The following is a 16,203-nucleotide window of genomic DNA, read 5'->3' as shown; positions in this document are numbered from 1 at the left end:
GCCAACTAGCCCTAAAAACAAACCCCTCACTTTGTTTCTACTATTTCCTAACCGAGTAACCATTCAAAACTTCCGAGGCCCTTCAATACCACATATAATATACCTTTCATACAATATATAATAAACGATAGCCTCTTTGCCTCCGATAAGTATAACACTATAACCACACAATAATTTTCATACAACTGCTTATATAATATATTATGATCAGTGTATAATAAAAAATGATGTCAGTAGTAAACTCAAGTAAAAGTGATTATATGCAAAAATTTTCCATCCACACAATCAAGACATCAGCATCAATGCCTCTCTTGGCTAGGGCACGAGTTAGTAAGAAGGGCACCATCAAAATTGGCTTTGTATCGATTTCCTTCAAGAGACTTCCGCTTCACCGCTCAGTGTGTTATGTTATGCTAGTTTGACTCAATTTTTTGTTGGCTTAATGGAACTCAAGTACTATTGTCTTGGCCACTCGATTGAGCTCTTCCACCTTAATACCTATCTATTTGAGACATAGCTTCAGAACATACATATTGATGCTACCTCACTTAGAATTTTCATTTTCGAAAATCCCATTGCTACTAAAATATCTCTCCCATTGCTATGGTGACACGTTGTAATTTGTGTACAAAAAAAATAATTTCAAAGGAGATCTTATGTGAAAGTAATGTTATAATGATTAACCACAATATGTCACCTCTCAGATGTGAAAATAGTTATTAAAATTCAAATGTGTTGTGATTGTAACATTGTTGGTAAACAAAATGGACATAGAGAAATAAATTTAATTTTTAGGTAAATAATTCATTAGTTCATTTTCTTAAAAAAAAAAAAAAAAAAAAACCCCTCACCAATTTTGGTGTCCTTTTGGAAATTTCATACTTTAATTAGGGCTATAAATGAGCGAAATTGTTTATGAATAGTTTGAGCTTGACTTGAGAAAAAACTTGTTTATGTTTATTTATCTAGTATATGAACCAAGTTCATTAGACTTAATTATTAAACAAGCTGAGCTCAAATATAAATATGCGATCATGAACAAGTTCATCAATATAAGGCTTGAATAAAATATATATAATTTTAAATGTTTTAAAAAAAATATATATATATATATATATATAAAAGTTTGTAAACAAGTTCATAAGATATTAAATTATTATTTGTAATTTATTGATGACATGAATAGTCCAATATATCTTATATAATATATTTATTAATTTTAATAAAAAATAAAGAAGAGAAGAAAAGTCATACCAAAAGTGTAGAATTTTACTTTTGCTTTTGAAGACCATACACGTGGTAGAACCTAGAGCAAACCATAACATGCGAAGAAACAAGGGAACCCTACGTTTTGGGCTAATTTCATTTTGGTATCTAAATAGAAAATCATTTTTATTTTGGTCTTTGTCATCAACCTACTAGTAGAAAAGTTCTATGTTTCAAATAGAGTGTTTTATTTGCACAATAAATATTGATGTGGCTAATAAAATATTTTAATTAGTATTTTTTAAACAATATTAAGAAAGTTTTTAACACCACTTTTATGATAAATATAAGAACTATCAAAAAAATTAATTGATTTACCATTTTTTCATAAAATATTTTTAAAAATAGTTTTTAAACTAATACCCTTAGCATTTATTAAGATTTTCCGATTTGTATTTATGGGTTAAACTTTTTGCACACAAACACAGTTTTACGCTACTTATATTTGTGTTTTTTTAGTACTAAATAAGAAACCATGCGTGTGCTTTAGGGCAGTCTAGAGATGAACGAGCCTCGGACACTCTTATGACTTATCATACAACTCCACTGCATTTCTAAAGCTTTCCCTCCAAGCAAGCAGTACTAGCTACTAGAAAAATGCTCAACCTTAGTCTTTTGCCAGCTTAGTTCGTACTCTACTACATCTTGGCACGGAAAATATTTGAAATTTACAGCTTCGTCAACCTTTATCGTACGAGTCTGCAAGTGTTTGTGAGTGCAGTTCAGAACCAGAATTCTGACAGTCTGTGTTTGAGTCAAGAATCCAGGTGGGTCTCCCTTCTACTTTGTGTTTAATCATTCTAACAAGATGAAGTACAGTTCTATATGATCTACTTTTTCAGATTTTTAAAATTGATCTTTTTGTTCTGTTTGGTAGCTAGGGAAAAAGGTTGATATAGTAAAGAAAGAAATCAGCCTCTTGGCTGCCTGATCTTTTTGTTGTGTTTTGTTTTAACTTTTGTAGATCAGAACCATGAAGATCTATGAGATTCCACATTTTCTATGCTACCTTTTCTCTTTTTTACATCAGAACCAACAAGCCCTTACTCACTCTCTGAAAGCAAAAATAATTTCCAATTTTTTCATGTTTGGTATATGACACATATATGTATGTCCAATATAGTCTGATTAGTGCTGTGCGTTTCAAATGATCAGCCTGATTCTTTTTCTGTTTACTAATAAAATTTAGCAATATTTTTTTAATAAAAAAAAAAAAGAATTTTTAAAGTTTCGAACTTGAGGAAACAAAAATATTATAAGATACAACATTTTTCATAACCGTTGACATTAGTTGTTGTGATTACACCATTTTTATTATAAGCCAATCACAATAAATCATATCAGCATATGTATAAAATTGTGCCATGGACTTGTTAGTAAGACAATAACTTGTGGTCAGCCTAGTCAGATTTTCATTGAATTGAGAATTCTATGATTCACATTTTGAGACATTGTTCTTATTTTCTCGGCAACCAAAGAGGGGATAAATCTCGAAAAGACACACAATATGTGGTTTATATTTCGAATCTTCCCACGCGTCTTTGGGTTCTTGAAATCTTTCTTTACAAATTTCTGTGAATTTCGTCCTGGCAACGCTTCTACTGGGAAAAAAGATTTACCAAAGTCAGAACCAAGTGCTTCTTCATCTTCCTCTAATGAAATCAAAGTTGTAGTAGATTCGGGAAAAATCAATTCCGTGACAGACAAGCCACAACATATTTCGAGTTCTGACAAAGTTTCTAAAAATTCAAAAGATTTTAGTCCATTGCTACCTATATCCTCTTCTAATCAACCCATATTTTCTTCTACACCACTTCAGTGTCCATCTAAACCACCCAGTTCTAAAAGTTCAAATCCATTGCCACCTACATTTTCTTCTAGACCATCCACATCTTCCTTAAACCTATCACAATCTTCATCTAAACCACAAATAACCACAAAAAGAATCAAAATTTAATGAAAATTTGAATAAGAAAGTGTTTTTTTTTTTGAAAGCATGAAAGTATTAAACAAAAATAGAGCATGAAAATTAAAAAACAAGCTTTATATATTATATATTATATATTTCCCTTTTTCTCATTGGGCCGGCCGGGGGGAGGGGGGGGCATTGCCCCCCCTCGTCCAAGCATAATTCCGTCCCTGTATATATGTATCTTCTAATCGATTGCTTATTGCCTTGTTGATTAAGATATCCATGTTCCACAAATTCTGAAACGTTGTCCTTATTTTTCCTCAGAAATCGAAGTGAGGTTTGATCTCAAAAAGACCATATATTTATGTGAGATGTCTTGTTTTCTTGAAATCTTGAAATGTATCCTTTGTTGCGAAGAAGATAGTTATGATGACACTTACTCTAGAACTAGATCTAGGCCCTTTCTGCAGGAATCTGGTTCTGAAAGGAATGAATATTTGGTATGTAATTCATCTCCAACTCCAACAACCACAACCCCATTGTACCGTGACCACTACCAAATTTTAGCAAAGTCGTCATTGCCAAGTGCTTCTTCACCTTATTATCAAACCAAAGTTGCAATAGATTCATGGATAAGCAGCTCAGTGACACCTCAATCTTCATCTTCATCTAAGCCGAGCCCATCTTCCTATGTGCCACCTCAATTTTCCACTAATGAAGTTTCCCACAGTTCTAAAAGTTCAAGTCCATTGCCACCTGCATTTTCTTCTAGATCAATTCAATCTCCATCTAAACAATCTGCATATTCCTACCTATCCCAATCTTCACCTAAACCACCTCCCTCGTCTTCTAGTTCATCCCCATCATCCCTTAAACCTACAGTTCCTTCTTCTAAAGCCCCATCAGCTTCTTCTCCAACTTCCTATAAACCATCTCAATCTTCACCATCTACTTCTAAGCAACCTCCAGATTTTAAGCCAATTCTGCATATAGCTCCCAATAATGTAACAGATGAAGAAAGGAAGACAAGTTATATTTGTGAAAAGGGTACAGCCATATATGCTGTTCCTGAGGATATCAAAGGTCTGATCAAGAGAGACATTGTGCCTGAAGTTCTGAAGCAGCCTTTGTCTCCTTCAACTTACAAGGCTTATTTTGCTGCCCTATTATATGCTGAGGATTACTACTTGGACGTAAGTTAACTACTTTGTCAACAAAATGTTACTTGGCATATCATACAAATTTGTGTACTATCTTCTTTGAAATCTTGTTTATAAGATATCATTTACATTAACAATTGTACCCCTATTTTGTTCAATTTAAAGAAATAGATATAAATTGACATGTAAGATTTGGGTCAGGTCTAATTGAGGTAGTTATGAACCATCTGATAAAATTTAGTGATCCAGTTTTTACTAATTTAATTTCAAACAACATGGATAAACATGTATATGCATTAGAAAAATTGAAAAAAATGAAAGAAATATTTTTGAAAACTAATACTGTGATGCAAATCAATGGGGTAGAGGAGCTGAATGCTAAACATGTTGCAGGTGTGACTCATTCAAGCTCTATAGTTTGCATGCATATTGCCTTCAATACAAAACAATTTTAGGTACCTATGTAAATTTGTATTTTTTAACCTCTGTAAATTTGGACTGGACATGCAACTTTGTATTGCAAATATCCAACTTTACAATATTAAACCAACTTTGAGCAAGTCTAAATAAGACTAAATACAATGTTTTGATCATGGTTTGCCAACATTACAAATTAGAGTTCTAAATACATAAAATCCTAAGACCTTAGAACCTAACACAAATGAATCCCTTTGCCTTTTATGCTGTAATTTAATGCCTCACAAACTTTTCACACATATACTGCAAGGAATATAAAAGATGTCATGGAAAGCCAATTGGGAACTCCCTCCTACTGGAGACAAGGAGAAGCAATGTATTGCTGGTTTCTACTGTAAATGTAATCTCATTTTGGTCATCCCTCTTCTTGAATTGGGTTTTAGTTGAGCCGTGGGTGTTTCCCACATGCAATGCTTTCCATGGTGTGTGTGAAAGAAGGGATCATACTGCTATCAGTAAAAGAAAGTCAAAATTTTAGGCAGGCGTGCACTTTTAGTTTATGCAGTAACTCAATTCATTGAGAGACTTTGTTGCCAAAATTGATGTGATTGTGCACAGCATCAATTATTTAGCATTCTGTTTTTTGGTTGGCAAAACTTGATATTCTAGTAATTCATGGATAAAGATTCCATTAAATGACGTACAAAATTTCTTCTTATGATTTTCAAACCGGTCTCTGCATTTGCAGATAGGTAAATTTAAATTGGTTGTGTGATCACATATATGCTTAGGATTTTATTTCAAATCTTACAGTGTTTAATTGGAAGAAGGCCTCAACTTGAAATTGATCCAATCAGATAAACATATGATATAAAGTCCTGGAACCTTTGTCAGAGGTAATGATACATAATGAAATCAGGGCATTATTTTACACATCTACTGAAATGATCTTCCAATGTGCTCTATGTTCAAATGGAATGGTTTTATTCCATTTGTTATATCATTCAAAACAAATACTTCTGTTCAATCACAGGATCAGTTTCTAGAATATAATTAAAAGGATGTGAAATCAAATTCTTCTATTGTTTTTAAGATGAGTTTGTCCTGGATGATGGAATTTTGTTTATGTGTTGACTTTAGGAATTAAAATTTTAAATTTCTCTATTGGACATACTTGAATGCTTGTTAAAAAGGTATCTGATTGCTGGTGTAATGAATAATTACTTTCTTTTTTTCTCAACAATAGCATTTGAATCTAGAGCATCATAGACAAGTATATATTCTAAATGATCATCTCTTCTGTTACCAAATGGAAAGCGAAGTTCCTACTCTTGAATAAGTGAGAGTGGCAATGTAAATGAACCAACTCATTTTCTTAAAAACTTCCATAGGAGCAAAGCAAAAATTCAAAAGTTTTTTTTTAATTTTTTATTTTATTTTATGGAATTAGAAAGTCTTAAATAATCTTTCTCTAGTATCCCATTTTGACACCTCTTTTAAATCACAAGGAGATCTTTTGAGGGAGTATTTTACATTGTTATTTTCAGATATCCATCATACAATTTCAATGGTATATATTTTGGCTTCTTTGACTATTTTAAGTAGTATGTATAGTAAAATGTTGTGATTGATGTAATAATCTATGCTTTTGCACTTTGGCTTGTAGTAATTTTATGCTTTTATTGGAACTAGAAATGGAGTGACTTCCTATTGAAGAAAGTGACATTGGAGTTGGAGAAAGCAGCAGTTTTTAAAAAATCAAACAAGAATAAATATTCCAAAGGAAGTGATGAGAAGGATGATAAAATCTTTGTAGCATTTGACATTGATCGTATTCGTGAGAAGCGGCCATATCTTTTATCAAGGGATATGGTCAATGCACGACCTTCAGATAAAAAGGTTGAGCCATTTCAGGTAAGCTTATTCTTAATTGACACATGATTAAATCACATAATTTTTCTGGAGGTAGTCTTGAGTTTTATGATTAGATAACTTGTTTTCTTTGAGTTTAAAATTGTCCAGTATTTCGATAGTTCTGTACAGCATTTTTTGAATTTTTCTTAACTAACCTGAAGCTAAGGTTCTTGCATCGCATTATTAAAATAAATTGTTATGAATTCTTCCCTGTATATGACCTTTTTTGTTATGAATTCTGTCCAATACATCTGACTTTAACTATTATATAGCCAGTCAATCAACAAATGACAAAGTCAGTTAATTTGACCTGTTAATGAGGTTGTTCTTGCATTATTGGCCTTGACTAGGGTTATGCAGAGGCTTTTTATACTATTTGTTAAATTTAATTTCTCAAATATCTTAGTGGATCTTTTGAAACGAGATGACTGAGCAGCCAAACCTCCGCACAGATCATCCTATAGTTATCTGGTGTCCAGGAAAATCTATGTGACCCATACTATATCCTTTTGTGTGTCCCTAATTCACTTGAGAAATTCAGAGGTTACAGATCTTTGGTTGCTTTGATGCAAAAATGTGCTTCTTGAGGAGCCAAAATTCATAACATGGATGTATCTTCAAGTGATATTGAATGGATGAGCAAAATAAAAAGAGAGAGAAAGGGAAAGCGGAAGCACTAAGGAATAAATGTGGTTCGAACTAATATATATCAGGTACAATGACATGTATACACAGATCTAGGTTATCCTATCAGCCCTACAGTTATCCACTTTTGATGGATGGAGTTACCAACTGATCAAAGTCCATACCTAATAAATAATACTGTTCACATTTATTTTGTGCCAAACTGAATTTTGAGAATTATTTTATAGAATGCTTATAAGCATCATTTTTTCATTTTATGATCTTATTTACAACATTAACAGTCTAAATGGTAAGCAGGGTTTTATCTATCGTGTGGTGAGAAGCAATCGTGTATTAGTTGAATTTGGAGATGATTTTCATTCACAGCATCATCCTAATCGCAAATATGATATCAGCTTCTCATTCAACAGAGTGTGTCTAAAAAGGGCTCATCAAGCAATAGAAGCTGCATTTGCATTAGATCCTTTGTCCCACAACTTACTCTTTCCTGAATGCGTCTTTCGGAAGAATGTCCTTAGCCCACCTGCTCTACTTGATGCCTATGATAAACTCAATACAGATGAGTTCAATTCAGTACATCGGATTTTAAGCTTTCAGGGGTCACCACCTTATCTTCTTGGGGGCCTGCTTGTTGGAACTGAAGTGCAAAGGCCTGAACCAAAAGGACCAGCAACTGCAAGAACTGGACTGGTTGTTTGCGAAGCAGTAATTGAATTATATAAAACCTTTAAAGAGAATCGGATTCTTATATGTGCACCTACAAATCACATATGTGATGAACTGACGAGAAGTTTAAGGAAAAAGATTCCAGAATCAGATACATTTCGAGCCAATGCTGCATTTCGAGAGGTAGATAGGGTACCCACTGACATTCTGCTTTCATGTCCTATAAAAGATGAATGTTTTACATGTCCTCCACTAGCAAAACTTCGAAAGTTTAAGATAATTCTGTCAACTTTTGTGAGTAGCTTTCGACTATACAACGAAGGTATACCTGCTGGACATTTTAGTCATATTTTTCTAGTGGATGCCTCATCAACCACAGAGCCAGAAGCAACGATAGCTTTAGCTAATTTTGCTAATGAGAATACAGCCGTCATAGTTACTGGTGAACCCAGAAACTGTCCAGTTTGGGTCCGCTCTGACATGGCTAGGAATCATGGATTGCAGAAGTCATATTTTGAAAGACTTCTTGAATTCAGGCCATATAAAACCCTTAATCCAATGTTCATCACAGAGATGGTCAACTTTGAGGGACGGTCAAGGGACATCTATAAATAGGTCTGTGTCATTCTATTGAATTTCATGTTTTGAACTGTTCTTTCATGACCAGCAATATCCACTTGTATAAATGCTGCCTCCTTAGTATCTACCTGTGTTTTGTGTAAACTTTGTTATGTGTTGTGTGTGTGTATATTTATTACAGCAAAGACCATCTATGGTAAAAGTTAGTACCTTTATTGTCTTCTCTCTTTCTATCTACTGTTATAGTTCAATGCATTTTGTGTTTCTGAAAGACAGATTAGTTTTTTCTCTTGGTTCAAGGGACTGATACGTTCCATGTAAAAATAAATAAATAAAAGACTGATACGTTCCTACCTATCTTTATAACATACAAATGGTCATAGCATCATGATGCAAAAGTAATAGTGATTACAGGTGATATAATGTTTGATTATCCAAATTTTGTTTAGAGTTCAGGCAACCTGGTGTCCTGGTATATGAAATTGTTTTCATACCCCCTCCCTAATAATAAAACAAAAGCAAAACTATTTGGTGAAATCTGCTCCATTTGTTTAAGTTCAATGCATTTTGTGTTTCTGAAAGACAGATTAGTTTTTTCTCTTGGTTCAAGGGACTGATACGTTCCATGTAAAAATAAATAAATAAAAGACTGATACGTTCCTACCTATCTTTATAACATACAAATGGTCATAGCATCATGATGCAAAAGTAATAGTGATTTCAGGTGATATAATGTTTGATTATCCAAATTTTGTTTAGAGTTCAGGCAACCTGGTGTCCTGGTATATGAAATTGTTTTCATACCCCCTCCCTAATAATAAAACAAAAGCAAAACTATTTGGTGAAATCTGCTCCATTTGTTTTGACATTAACATTTTAAGAAAAATAAATAATTTTTTGAAAGCATTTTTTGGAAAACTACCTTGTTTTCTTATGTTTGGTAGCATCCTTAAAATGAATTGAAAAAATTATATTTTAATTTCCTTTATTTAGTTTTGCCTGAGATATAGTCTTTTTCTAGAAAAATTTACCTAAAAACAACTATATCTTGTACTAAACTAAATAAGATAAGCAAAAAGATTTTTTTTTTCTTTCACTTAATTTTTTCTAATACTACCAACATAGGAAAACGCAAAAAACCTATCTTGATAATTGATATAACGTTTTCCATCGAAACTACTTAGCAACCAAGGCCTACTGAGTGCTAGATTAGCCCAACTGGAATTTCGACTTGGCCCAAGCGATGAAAAAAAAAGAAAAGAAACACTTTTCCCACCTCCCATATCTGGACTAGGAGTTGCCAAACCATGATGTGAACCCATCCCAATTCCCAAGCCCCCAAATCAACGCCATTTTGGTCCTTCAATTTTTTTTTTTGAATGAAGGTCCTTCAATTTTTAATTTGTAACAATTTAGCATCTTTTTATGGTCCATTTATTGCTTTACTTCCATTTCTTACTTGCATTTTTTGTCCTTTAGAATATGGGTCGATTTTTTAGTCTTTTAAATATGAAGTAAGGATTTTTTAGTACTTTAAATATTGGATCAGATTGATTTTGGTTCATGCTAACCGGAAAAATAGACGAAGAGGACTAATTGTTAGATTTTGAAAATTTGAAGAACCAAAATTGATTTGACCTCATATTTGAGAGACCATAAATGCAAATTTCCCTTATTAATAGTAGATTGCCTCATCCAAAATGTTTTTTATGAGATAAAGAATATTATACAACGTTCTAATCATTTATATTTTTAGGGTTCACGATTTTTGACCTCACATGCAAGTTAAACCATCCCCATCTAACTAAGACTAGCAGTCTAGCTGCACAATTTGGTAGCACCTAAAAACAGTTCTCAACAGCACCATATTTAGGACTCTCCAAAATCCAGTTGCACACCACTATTCATGCACAAAATTCTCTTGCAAAATTGGAGTACACATGCTCATGCATTTGGGACCGTATGCCCACATAGCAAGCCTAATGGAAGTTACCTAATATGAACTCCAGTGGCTCGTTGTATCTTCCAAATTTCCAATGGATATAGGGCAGAAACATGTTCCTGTTTAAATTCCAAGCGGTAGCAGGAGACAAGAAAAAAGTCCTTGAGCAAGGCCTCTGGCCCATAAATGGTTACCACTTAGTAGTAAAGCCAGGCCAATGGATCCAAATCAAATATGAGCAAATTCCAATTCCTGTTATCAGTGTGGAAAACTGGGTCATGCTCATCCAAATTGCACTGCCATCAATTCAAGTTGGTCAGTTCTAGCTTAGTGTCATGCCTAACAATCTCATGTCTGTTATCTCCAATCCAAAAAGCTCAGGTAAAAAGCTTGACAGATTGTTCATAATCAGAGAAGATACTATCCAAAATCCTCAAAGGATATATGGAAACCAAAAGCCTATGGGGGTTTAGGCTTAGGGAGAGTCGTTGACATTGAATACAGCCTTATTGGCAAAGCTGGGTTGACAGCTAACTGTTGAAAATGACAAGGTCTGTGTGAGGTTACTGAAGGAAAAGTATTTTAAACTAACTTTTCCTTCTTGACTCCTCAAGCCAGCCCTTACTCTTTATACACTTCGAAAGGGATTTGCAAGACCAAGCCTTTACTTGAAAAGTTCATGCTATATGTTAGGCTAAGGGAGCAGTCAGAATTTGGCAAAGACCCGATAGATCCCATACTTTGGATACATTCAACCTCAGCCTTGTTCGAACGTACTATTAGACATAAGAATGGTAGCTGATCCTCATGGCAAGTAATGGACAATCTTGGGACACAAATAAGCTCTCCCACCTCTTTGATCAAAACACTGCACCTAAATCAGAAGGAACCATCTCAATAACACCGCTGGAGCTGACAGATTAGTATGGATCCCATCCCCAAGTAGTAAGTTCACAACTTAATCTACTTATTTAGATGATCACACACACAAATTTCCCTCTCTTATTTAGTAAAGCTAAATTGAACATCCTATGAAAAAAAAGAAAAAAGAAAAGAAAAAAAGAATGAGAAACTCAAATACATTATGTGGCTAAATAACATATGGCAGATCCTTTCTGTGAAACAGACTTTCACAAACTAAGAGCATTAGCCAAATTGCTATTTTAGCACCTCAAAGCTAAAAAAGCACGCTACTCAAAAAATTTGANTAAATATATATATATATATATTTAATCTTTTTTTTTTTTTTAAATCTTTCTTTATTCATTGTGGGAGGTCTTTTTTTTTTCAATGGATCTCTTAAAGCACTTGAGATAACAATATAGTGAGTTGTTATTATTTATTTATTTATTATTATTCATTAATTTATCATTAGCCCATCTTTTAAATTTTTCTAAAAAGAAAAAAAAATGCAATGTCCACAATATTTTCACAATAAATCATATGTGGTAATTTGTTATTGGTTCTAATTTGAATCTACAAATTAAATTACTTTTTTGCCTATTCATAACAACCAATAATAACATACTACCTAAAATTTGTTATGAAAATATTGTGGACATAACATTTTTAAAAATAAAATAAAAATGTATCTAATCATAAAATTTTTCTTATTATTATCATCAACCCAATTTTCCACCACACACGTACACACCACTTTTATATTAGGCTGTGTTTGTTTTGAGTGAGAATGAAATCTGGAAAATCCTTTACAACCTGATGTGTGTTTGGGAGCACATGTAAAACTCGGTCAAATTGAAAATCAGTTCCTTTGATCGTAAAATTTTGCCCCTTCAATTGTAAAATCATTTACACATTCCATTTACCTTCAAACCAAGTTTTACAGACTAAACAGCAGAAGAGAGAGAGAGAGAGAGAGAGAGAGAGCTTGAACCTAGGACAATCTCATTGCTACCATCAGCTCATAGTCGCCGCTTGAACTCGTCATCACTGCCATCTAGATCTGATGTGTGTCATCTCGTTCTTGTCGCTGCTTGAAGCTCGTCATCACCGCCATCTAGATCGGATGGGTGTCATCTCGTTTTTGTCATCGCCTAAAGCTCATCGTCACTGCCATCTAGATTGGAGCCTTATCATCTCATTTTCGTCGCCACCACCCTGTAGCTCATCTCTTCCACCTTTCTCGATCTTGTGGTCACCGCCCTATAGATCGACCCACCCATGACTGATCTCGTCGTCACCTCCAAAGATCATCGTCATCGCCTCTAGATCGACCCCCTTAACCCGATTTCTATCTTTTTCTCGATCTACCTCTCTCTTTCCCTCAATCTCTCACTCTTTCTTCCTCCCTCTCTTAGTTTGACTAAATTTGAGAGTTTAATGAATGGTTTTATTTTTATTTTTTGTCTCTTTAAGTTTATATATTGAAATTTTCTATTATAAAATTTGTTTGGAAGCTGAGAAAATGTGAGAAGCTAGTAGAAAATTTGCATTTTCAAAATGTTACCAAACACCTGAAAATATTTTCTAATACAATTTTCAAAATGCAACCAAACACTAGAAAATATTTTCCTTTTCCAAAAATATTTTCACTTGAAAATATTTTACACTCAAAAAATTATTTGCATGTTGCCAAACACAGCCTTACAAGTTACAACCCATTGTTTCCACAACACACACACCTCTATAATTACAAACCAATTCTCCGCCACAAACCAAAAGTTAAAAGAATAAAAAATATCTTCATCTCAAACTCAAAGACTCAAATAGAGAGGGATTTCAGGAAAAAAAAAAAAAAAAACTAAGAGAGAGGAAAGACCAAGCAACGAAGATGTTGAGGAAGATGATCATGGAGATCGAGTGTCAGAGGTGGCTAAGGAAGATGACGAGGAGCATGACAAGTGTGTAGTTCATGTGGCCCAGATGGGTCTTTCTCCACAGCCGATCTACTCCACCTCCACAGCCGCTTGTCCTCCTCCCTACCGCCAACAAAATGCGTTTTTTTTTTTTTTTTTTTTTATATATATATTTTAATCTTTTTTTTTTAATCTTTCTTTATTCATTGTGGGAGGTCTTTTTTTCCAATGGATCTCTTAAAGCACTTGAGATAACAATATAGTGAGTTGTTATTTTTTATTTATTTATTATTATTCATTAATTTATCATTAGCCCATTTTTTAAATTTTTCTAAAAAGAAAAAAAAAAATGCTACGTCCACAATATTTTCACAATAAATCATATGTGGTAATTTGTTATTGGTTCTAATTTGAATTCACAAATTAAATTACTTTTTTGCCTATTCGTAACAACCAATAATAACCTACTACCTAAAATTTGTTATAAAAATATTGTGGACATAGCATTTCTAAAAATAAAATAAAAAAGTATCTAATCATAAAATTTTTCTAATTATCATCAACCCAATTTTCCACCACACACGTACACACCACTTTTATATTAGGCTGTGTTTGTTTCGAGTGAGAATGAAATCTGGAAAATACTTTACAACCTGATGTGTGTTTGGGAGCACATGTAAAACTTGGTCAAATTGAAAATCAGTTCCTTTGACAGTAAAATTTTGCCCCTTCAATTGTAAAATAATTTACACATTCCATTTATCTTCAAACCAAGTTTTACAGACTAAAAACTAGAAGAGAGAGAGAGAGAGAGAGAGAGAGATAGAGAGAGCTTGAACGGAAAGTGAACCTAAAGAGAGAGAGGGCTTGAACCTAGGACAATCTCATTGTTGCCATCGGCTCATAGTCGCCGTTTGAACTTGTCATCACTGCCATCTAGATCAGATGTGTGTCATCTCATTCTCGTCGCTGCTTGAAGCTCGTCATCATCGCCATCTAGATTGGATGGGTGTCATCTCGTTCCTGTCGTCGCCTAAAGCTCATCGTCACTGCCATCTAGATCGGAGCCTTGTCATTTCATTCTCGTCGCCACCGCCCTGTAGCTTGTCTCTTCCACCTTTCTTGATCTTGTGGTCACCGCCCTATAGATCGACCCACCCATGACCGATCTCGTCGTCACCTCCAAAGATCGTCGTCATCGCCTCTAGATCGACCCCCCCTAACTCGATTTCTATCTTTTTCTCGATCTACCTCTCTCTTTCCCTCAATCTCTCACTCTTTCTTCCTCCCTCTCTCAGTTTGACGGAATTTGAGAGTTTAATGAATGGTTTTATTTTGATTTTTTGTTTCTTTAAGTTTATATATTGAAATTTTCTATTATAAAATTTGTTTGGAAGCTGAGAAAATGTGAGAAGCTAGTAGAAAATTTGCATTTTCAAAATGTTACCAAACACCTAAAAATATTTTCTAATACAATTTTCAAAATGCAACCAAACACTAGAAAATATTTTCATTTTCCAAAAATATTTTCACTTGAAAATATTTTACACTCGAAAAATAATTTGCATGTTGCCAAACACAGCCTTACAAGTTACAACCCATTGTTTCCACAACACACACACTCCTCTATAATTACAAACCAATTCTCCACCACAAACCAAAAGTTAAAAGAATAAAAAATATCTTCATCTCAAACTCAAAGACTCAAATAGAGAGAGGATTTGAGGAAAAAAAAAAATAATTAAGAGAGAGGAAAGACCAGGCGAGGAAAATGGCGAGGAAGATGATCATGGAGATCGAGTGTCAGAGGTGGCTGAGGAAGATGACGAGTAGCATGATAAGTGTGTAGTTCATGTGGCCCAGATGGGTCTTTCTCCACAACCGATCTGCTCCACCTCCACAGCCGCTTGTCCTCCTCCCTACTGCCAACAAAATGCGGTTTTTATTTTTTATTTTTTTTATTATGCTTATGAGAAGACTGTTTTTGTGTTTCAAATATTTCGATTGTGTTTTTGTTCTAATTGTAGTATGTTTTACTTTATAACCATTGAGATAGAGAAAGAGAGAGTGAATAGAATGAAAGAGAAAAGAGATGAAAGAGAAAGAATCATTATTTTATTTAATCAGTGATTATTTTAAGAGTGAAAAATGTTTGGAGTTGCTATAGTAATTGCTATAGTGCTCTGCAGGTGAAGAGACTTTAAAAAAAATTTAGAATTAGAGAGGTTGTTGGAGGCTGTTTTTAGTTGGTTTGCTCTCCAAAAATGTTGCTTTAGAGAGCATATTGGAGATGCACTAAGAGTTCACTATATCTTTTTGCTCTCTCCCCTCTCTATTCTCATCTAAAAAACGGAGCTTCAAGAGAGGGGATTTTGGCTTCCGTTTGGGTTAGACCAAAGACTCATGGATTTCTTTAGGTTTGGGTTTTATTGGGATGACGATGGCGATGATCAGTTGTGGCAGTTTATGGTTTTTTATTTTATTTTTATATTTTTTATTTTTTACTATAAATCAGATTTGCAATGGGCTATGGGTGCTTGTGGTGGTTGGTTCTGGGTGTTTGTGGTGGGGGTAGTGGGTTGTGGCGGTTTTGTGGTTGTTTGTGGTGCTTTTTGAGGTGGGTATGTGGTGGATGTTGAGGTGGGTTTGTGGTGGTGGGTGTGGTAGTTTAAAAAAAAAAAAATTAGAGTTGTGGCGGTTTTGGTGTGTCTGATATGAATTTTTTTTTGGGACTGTGAGTTTGTGGCGGTTTTTTGGTGTGTTTGATATGAAATGGATTGTGCTCGGTGGTTGTGGGTGGTTATTCTTGCTTCATAGAAGAGAGTGAGAGTGAGACAAAGAGGAAGAGATATAAAGAGACAAAAAATAAAGTAAGAATTAAAATAT

The 16,203-nt window shown here is 33.9% G+C and overlaps 1 protein-coding gene across 1 annotated transcript; it reads left to right on the top strand.

The window, feature by feature from the left end:
- The first annotated feature begins 3,444 nt into the window (after nt 1-3,444).
- Nucleotides 3,445-8,782, top strand: LOC111995101 (probable RNA helicase SDE3). The gene is made up of 3 exons (XM_065775028.1): nt 3,445-4,371; nt 6,448-6,669; nt 7,612-8,782. The coding sequence occupies exons 1-3, from the start codon at nt 3,550-3,552 to the stop codon at nt 8,593-8,595; spliced, it is 2,028 nt and encodes a 675-aa protein (XP_065631100.1). The 5' UTR covers nt 3,445-3,549; the 3' UTR covers nt 8,596-8,782.
- Nucleotides 8,783-16,203: the final 7,421 nt, after the last annotated feature.

The sequence above is a fragment of the Quercus suber genome, unplaced genomic scaffold, assembly GCF_002906115.3.
Source record: "Quercus suber isolate HL8 unplaced genomic scaffold, Cork oak 2.0 scaffold_103, whole genome shotgun sequence".
NCBI lineage: Eukaryota > Viridiplantae > Streptophyta > Magnoliopsida > Fagales > Fagaceae > Quercus > Quercus suber.
This window is presented reverse-complemented; position numbering and strand designations above follow the sequence as displayed.

Excerpts from the sequence above, each read along its gene's own strand:
- LOC111995101 (XM_065775028.1), top strand. The coding sequence starts at position 3,550 with ATGTCTTGTTTTCTTGAAATCTTGAAATGTATCCTTTGTTGCGAAGAA. Across the intron at positions 4,372-6,447 it reads CTGAGGATTACTACTTGGAC|AAATGGAGTGACTTCCTATT; the intron begins GTAAGTTAACTA and ends TATTGGAACTAG. Across the intron at positions 6,670-7,611 it reads AAAAGGTTGAGCCATTTCAG|GGTTTTATCTATCGTGTGGT; the intron begins GTAAGCTTATTC and ends AATGGTAAGCAG.